Source organism: Gavialis gangeticus, unplaced genomic scaffold (genome assembly GCF_001723915.1).
Source record: "Gavialis gangeticus isolate Ggan-Ray unplaced genomic scaffold, GavGan_comp1, whole genome shotgun sequence".
Taxonomy (NCBI): domain Eukaryota; kingdom Metazoa; phylum Chordata; order Crocodylia; family Gavialidae; genus Gavialis; species Gavialis gangeticus.
Genome location: NW_017728995.1, coordinates 31,576,800 through 31,584,313, shown reverse-complemented (window position 1 = coordinate 31,584,313; position 7,514 = coordinate 31,576,800). Strand labels below are relative to the sequence as shown.

At 57.7% G+C, this 7,514-nt stretch overlaps 1 protein-coding gene across 4 annotated transcripts in view; it reads right to left on the bottom strand.

The window, feature by feature from the left end:
• Positions 1-1,105: 1,105 nt before the first annotated feature.
• RUBCN (RUN and cysteine rich domain containing beclin 1 interacting protein) overlaps positions 1,106-7,514 on the bottom strand; it is a 62,665-nt gene continuing 56,256 nt past the window's right edge. For all 4 annotated transcript variants that reach the window (XM_019503442.1, XM_019503444.1, XM_019503443.1 and 1 more), the window contains 3 exons: positions 7,207-7,360; positions 5,626-5,719; positions 1,106-4,607 (listed from right to left, as the gene is read on the bottom strand). In XM_019503442.1, coding sequence (XP_019358987.1) covers positions 4,438-4,607; positions 5,626-5,719; positions 7,207-7,360 — 418 coding nt within the window. In that variant the 3' untranslated portion in view covers positions 1,106-4,437. The remainder of the gene's footprint in view (positions 4,608-5,625; positions 5,720-7,206; positions 7,361-7,514) is intronic.

Below are 7,514 nucleotides of genomic sequence, written 5' to 3'. Positions count from 1 at the left end.
ATCCTATTCTGTTCTGCCCACATTCCCAACCTGTCCAAATTCACCTGAATCCATTCCTTGCCCTCCAGCATGTTTACTTTGCCCCATAATTTGATGTTGTCCATGAATTTGGACAGTGCTTCCCACGCCCTCCTGCAGTAACCTTTGCCATCGGTCTTGCATGTAGGTGTTTGTGGAGCAGTGAATGGGGTTGCTGAGAGTGGAAGTGGGTGGGAGGTGGAGCTGAGGCTAAGGCCAGGACACCTCCAGCAGCATAAGAAATGCTCCCATAAGGGACAGGTGGGCAGTGATGTTGGGGTGCAGCTCCAGGCAGCTAGTGGTAAAGCTGGCCGCATAGCACAGGCCACAACCGTACGGCGCATGTGTGCGTCTGCAGGGCTGGAGGGCATGGTTTGGGCAGATCCCACCTTGGATGATCCCCGCCCCCCTCCTCTGAGTGTGCTTCATCTCACTCGGAGGGTCTTCTCCACTTCCAGCGACATGAATTCGTGGCCTGTTTGCACCCAAGTGCTTCTGCATTAACATCGTCCTTCACATTGAGGGAGAGCAGGGTCATCCCCTCTCTGGCCATCAGCCTTGTTCTCCGGGGCTCTGTTCCGTCCAGCAGCAGCTGCCAACTCGGGGCATTTGCTCCCATTACATCCATGCCCTGGCTAAGGCAGGGTTGGGACATGTTGGCTGAGTTAGCACCAATGTCACAGCTGTGGGAATGGCCAAGCCAAAGATGCCCCTGTAAGCACTAAGCAGCTTGTGCTTTGCTATATAGCACCAGGGGGGATGGAAGGGGGCTGTCATGCTTAAGCCTATTCCCTAAATTGGCAACACCTTTCCCTGTTGCTTGGGGCTTGCTCTGGGACTCATCCATCTGTACAGCTAACAAGCCCAGTCCTGCTTAACTAAAACTATTGCGTATGGTTTGCTTTGGTTTCTCCACCCAGCTACCACCGGGTTGCCGATGCCACAGAGACACGTGCCTGTGGCTGTGGAGGACCTCAGCTCTGCAATTCCCCATTTCTTGGAAGTAAAATTAAAACACTTGGCTGCTTTCTCCCAGCCGTAACTGTTCACGCCAACACTGCACCAGGCAAAGCAGGCCAGCCACCCGTGTTTTTCATTAACTTAGTTTATTAGGGATGGCATGGTCAAAGGTAGGTCATGTGGTACCATAGTGGGCAGCAATCCAATTCTACCCAGTGTACAGCACAGCACCACCCTTCTCCCTACGCGCATGAATCCAATGCGCCAACTCACAACAGGCAGTGTTACATGTAGGAGTAAGTACTGTCCTACCTTGGCAAACGGGTCAGTAACAGCTTCATTAGTGTTGTGCATAATTGTAAGACCCTCCACTGTGTCCAGAAAAACCCCTCTTCCAGAAATCCCTATCATCAAGGGAGGGGAAGGGGGAAACACCCCAGATCCATTCACTGTGTCGGACGGTAATCAGTGCTTCTAGAAATGGCCGTCGAGAGGCTTAGTCACCCCAGCAGCGCCTCAAAGGATTAAAGTGCTTCGAACAAGTTTTGGAGGGACATCGTCTGAGCTGGCACAGCTCATCCACGGGCTCGGCCCTAACCGAGCTGGCCAGTAGTGCAAGGTTCGGCTCAGGCGAGGCTGCTGCCAGAGGAGCTGTCGGTGTCTGTGGGAGGGCGAGTCACCGCGTGGCAGAGTCTGTGGGACAGCATCACCATCCAGAGCTTCTGGGTGGCCAGACCCGGGTGGCTGTCAGCAGCTCTGCTTAGAGCATGAGAGCAGAGGCAACTCCTGGGCACCGGTGGCCAATGGAGCTGGGGCCTAACTGCTGATGGCTGCTGCGAGGCCCCCGGGGCTGGGTGTTCAGAGCCGAGCGTGAGCAGCTTGTGCAGAAGTCAGTTCCCAGCCAGGCGCATGCGAGGGGGCAGTTTCAGGCTGCGCTGAGGACCCCAGACGGTAGCATCGCAGCTGTTTGGTTGGCAAGGGGGCATTGGTGCTACTCTAAGGCCTTCCCTCTTGTGTTTTAACTCTCACTTGGGCCCCTCTCTCCACCCCATGGACCTGTGCAGGAAACACCCCGCTGTCACTGCGTGCCCATATGGATGCATCAGGGCACCCAGAGCCCTGTATGACCCCCTGCTGTGTCCAGCCCAAGCACAGCATTGACCCAGCTCGTCTGCCCTCCCTGCAAGAGCATCCCCTGCCTGCCAGGCTGCAGCTGGATGGGGCACTGGAGCTCTAGTTCAATCACTCCAGGGGGACAATGCTGCCGGATGCAGGGAGCAAAGCAACTGGCCCATGGCCATGGAATTGGGGGGTTCCCTTCTCAATTTCCTCTCTTTCAAGCCAAAGCAGCCACACAGCCAGCCTTCCCCTGCCCCAAGAGAATGCACCAGCCTCTGTCCTTCACAGCTACTTTCAGCCTGCCTTCCCACCCAGGGATGTGCCACCACTGCCCAAGGAGCTGAGCCTGCAGGACAGGGACCTCAGCCCAAAGCACTAGCTGCACAGCCAGGGCAGTCCCACAGATCTTGCCCTGCCCCAACACTTCCAGACGACACAGCAACCCCCCACCTCCATCACGTGCACAATCACCCTGCTCAATGCCCAAGGCCCGAGCTCCCTGCTGCCGTGCAGATACCCCCATGAGACGCACGCAGCCACGAGCTGTCTCTCCAGGCCTGTACAGAGCAGAGCTGTTGTAGGGAGGAGCAAACAAGCGGCAGTAGGAACGCATTTCATCTCCCCCCATCCCAGCTCCAGACCTCCAGTGCTGGGGGCTTTCCAGCTGGTCAAGGCTGGTTCTGGGCATACACCCAGCACAGGCAGCGACAAAAATAGGGACATCTATACCTGGAGCCTGTGGCTCACAGACTGGCGGTAGTAAGCCCCGTACAGGTCTGTGCTGGACAGGACAGCTACGCTAACCCCAGGAGATGCACCTCTGTGCTGGACGGTGAGATTCAATGGGAACAGGTCATTAAAAGATGCCCTGTTCCCAATGAACTGTGGTAAAAAATAATCATAAACTTAAATCTAAGATCAGGACAATTAAAATGACCCAGCGAACGAGGCTGAGAGAAGAGGACAGGACGGCGGCACTGCAGCTGAAGATGCAGGCTCTGGAGGGTGGTGGGCAGCTGGTCCTGTTCACTGTCCCTGGAGAGATGCTGCTAACAGCCCCATGTGCCCATGAGGGCAGCCAGGGTGGAGGGAGCGCAGCACCAGGGTGGAGGCCTGGAGCTGGGTTCAGATCTCAGTGATGGGGTCAGGGACCAGCTGGGGTGCACCTCCGCTGCCTGGCACTGTGGCCATCCTGCCAGACTGCCCCAGCGCAGCAAGAAGCAATGCCCTCACGGCTGTGGTAGGGAGAGGAGGGGGTGTACACAATTCACCCCCACACCGTCCTGACACCATCTCCACATGCCATGCAACATTGGGCTGCTTCCACGTGGGGCTGGCCCCACAGCAGGCATAGTTCCTCCTGCCCGGACTCTCTGGAGAGGGCCGAGCTGGGGGAGAGCAGGAAGCTGGCACCTGGGGTTTGTGTACTGGCTGACCCCGATCCCCCGGTGAGAGCCCAGATGGGGACCCAGAAGGCTTCTTGTCTGGAGGGACACAGCAGCTCAGCCCACCCACACAAACTTCCCCATATTCCCTCGCCTGGGTCCACACAGCTCCTCACCCCCAGAGCAGCCTGCCAACACCCTGGGCAGTGAGGGGAATCTCCGAAGCAGCAGATGGGCCCTGCCCCCTGCCATCCTTTGGGAGCCCAGCCCCTCTCGTCCCGCTATAGCCCAGGCACGTCGCGAGGAGCCAAACAGCTCTGGAGGAGCCAGCTAATCCCGACACGGAGCCTGCAGCTGGCTCAGACCTGCCCCGGGATAACCAGCAGGGAAAGGTCGCTGCTAGGAAGGCCCCATGCCACAGACAGGTCCTTAGCAGGGGAGAGTCTCAGAAGTCAAAAGCAGTGGCTGCAGACTGGCTGAGGCACTGTTCACAGCATCCCAGTGGTAAGGAAGGTTCTTGTGAAGAAAATCCACAGCAGCGGAGGGGAGGGGAGGGGAGGGCAGCAGAGAGGCCTCAGCAAAGCCCTGAGGCGCAGCCCGTCCAGCAGCACATGGAGTCAAGACAGGCCCCTGCCCCTGGGTAGAAACTGCTGCCTGAGGGTTAACAGGGAGGAGGTGTGGGGTTGTCACTCCCTCACTGAGGCCCAGGTTGCACATGGGGCAAGGCTGGGACTTGCCAGCACCTGGAACAACGCCCCCCATCCATCTACTGGACCACGACCCATGGAGAAGAGCAACACTGCCCGTGAGGCAGAGTTGGTCCCGCCAGCACTGGGGGCTGGTGCTTGAGGTCCCCGTGTCTCAGCCCCACGGGGCAGCACAGTGAGTCAGTTCCAATCTGTCAGTCGGTCCCTGCAGCTGGAGGCCCTGTGTGCCTGCCGGCTCCGCTCCCTCCTCACGTAGCGGCTGCTGCCTCCCGCGGCTCCAGCTCCGGCTCCTCCTCACAGTCCGAGGTGCATGACTCCAAGCTCTGCTTGGTCAGCAGCTCCCTCCGGGCCTGGAGCCGCTCACACTTGGGGCAGGGCCCCACCTTGAAGCAGGATTTGTGGTAGCAGGCCTTGCACTCTGCAGGGGGAGATGGGCAAAGACAAGCTGTGAGCCACGGGCTGGGGCAGGGAAGCCAGGCCACACAGACTGCACCTACCTTTCTCCCCCACTGTCACCTCCATCCCAGGTCTCCTGCTGCATGGCCTCCCCACCCCAGTGCAAGGGGCAATCCTAGCCCTACACTCCACACCCTAGTGAGGCAGCTTCAGGGCTTCTCTACACAGCTCCTGCGCGATTCTCCCTGTGCCCTGATGTGAGCATGCAAAACACACTGCCAGCACTGCGGCTGGGGGTACATCCCCCCAGGACAAGGGACCAGGCAGGCATGCTGTGCTTTGGTGACATCCCAGGTCCTACACTACTAAGGCAGCAGTGGGAGTATCTCCATGACAAACACAAGCACGCTAAGACTGTTGTGCTGACTGGTGGCCCAGACTGGTTTGGACAGCCTAAGAGACTGGTGCTGAGATAGAGAGACACAGTGTGGTCATCAGCACAGACCAACATGGACAAAGTTCCCACTTACCGCCCTCGCTGGCCTTAGTAAGATGTTTTCAGGCTGGCTGCACAGCACAAAGCCACCCTGGTCCCTAAGCTCCCTGGCTGCCAATTATAGCAGCATGGCATGCCGGCCCCTCAGCCACAGCAGCAGCAAATCCACGCCCTGCAGTTAGTGCCCTGCTGGACTTTACGTGAGCATGTGAGGGCAGCTGTCCTACAGTGCCTCTGCAGTGGGTGGCATACACAGGGGTCTGGCTCTCTGGGATGCTCATTGCAGAGAGCTGGCAGAGGTCTGTAGTTGCCACTGGAGGGTTCTGGCCAAAATGAAAGGCCACGTGCCAACCAGTTAGAGACAGCAGCTCCGCAGCACCTGCCATCTTGGTGACAGGACACTTCTTAAACCTGCTGCAGACAGAGGGCAGTTGTGGTTCAAGGCAGCTTCAGCCCCAGCTGGGTGCACCCCTGGTCAGTCCCTGAGGGTGCAAGCAGCCCCACCCCGGCGTTCAGGTCCTCAGAGTCCTGGCTGGCCTCTCACCTTCGCATGTCCTGCACTTGTTCAGCTCGAAGGGGAAGATGATGTCATCCTCGTTCTGGCAGAACTCACAGATGAAGCCTTTGGCTTGACACAGCTGCAAGGACAAGAGGGCACAGCGGTTAGGGAAGCAGATGAACACACCAGGGTTTCCTGGCCACAATGAAGGCAGAGGGAGCAGAGGCAGCCTGGAACCAGAAGACTGGTTCCAGTGTGGGGACGATGCCAGCCCCTGGGACAACCTCTGTGCCTGCTCATCCCCATGCCAAGAGCTGGCCCTCCTCTCTGGCTGTGACACGGTGTCGTCACTCATGCAGCACAGGAGACACTACTACTCGAGAAGCTGTACAACAAGGCAGTGGAAATGGGCAGCCCATTACAACACAGCAGTGGCTGGGCGGAGGCACACAGGAGCTGGGCATTCACTAGCTCTTGTGGAGTGGGGACACGACATCTCTACTGTAGGCACATATCATGGCACCTCCTGCCAGCAGCCAGCTAGGGAAAGCCAGCTGTGCATCTGCTCCTTAGAGCCAGATCTAGGGTAAGCTACTCCATGGCCATCAGGCCACATCCACACCAGCCAGCTCCTCGCGGCAGGGACTGCATCTTGCCCAGCACATGTGTTGCCCCTAGTGTTCTGCAAATGCTAAGCTGTGGTTCCCAACAGCTATGGCATAAATGCACCCACCCTAGGCTACACACTCCCTGCTGCTAAACTCAGAGTCACCTAGTTGCATCTGTTCTCTTTCGACTTCCTGAAAAGACTCTGTGCTTCATCAAAAGAGCAGCCTGCCTGCAAAGAGCTTTGGGTGGGAAAAGTAACTTCTGCGGTTCCCCCATGTGTGTGATAATGGTCTCCAGATCCCATTCCTCCCCTGTTAGAACAGGCCATGGTCCTGGCAGCTGAAACTCAAGATTTATCGGGAACTAAGAACACTAAGGAAACCACCAGAATCACAGAAAATTCAGGTCCTGGCTAGTTAGCCATTACAGCATGGAGGACCTGGCTAGAATGCTCTCAAAGACTCAGCTCAAACCCTGCTCCATCTTGAGCGTACCCAGGATCTCAGATAGCCCTGCGATCCTAAGCTGTGCTCCAGGTGAAGTCACCAGGGGGGAAACATGGCCCCACTGCACACTGAGGGGCTGTCTGCACTAAGAGATGCAGCAGGGTTTGGGCATGTTAGGGTATGGTGCTGTAGCCAGCTCCCTTCTGCATTCTTGTGTGGTGCAGCCAGGCCTGGAGAGGAGATGTAGGTGAATGTTGCGCCTTGATGTCTGCTGGGATCCATCTCCCAGGCCTTCCCTCCTGCTCTCCCAGCTTCTCTCCTCTCCACATCCAAATCAGGTTTTATGTCACTGTTCTAAATCAAACAGGAAGAGCTGGGAGAGGGTCTATGGGCTGCACCGTGATGGTGGAGACCAACGGGGGAACACCCTGAACATTTCCCATGCACCTGGGTGGAAAAGGCAGGATTCAAACCCTGAGGCTTCTCCCCATAAGGGCTAGAAAGTTCCTTCCTGCTTCTGGTCCATCTCAGAGCTGCCCCCCCCCACATGCCAGTGCAGAGAGCAACCTACCATGCATCTCTCGACATGCAGAGCCCCAGCCTTCACGAGCTCCGTCAGGCGGGGAACAAGCTCCCCCTTCTTGGTGGCGCTCAGGTCGTTGAGGGAGTAGAGGTGGAGGTCTTCAGTCAGGTGGCCAGGCACCGCATCAAAAGAGTCCAGGACCCTGCAGGGGCGAGAGACCAGAACTCAGAGCACAGCAGCAGACCTCCCCCTCCACCATTGGGGCCCCACTGCCTCTCCGGCTCCCCTGCCTCAAGGCCATGCTAAGAAGACCTGTCAATACTGCCTGCTTCACCCCTCTCCAGACTATCAGATGA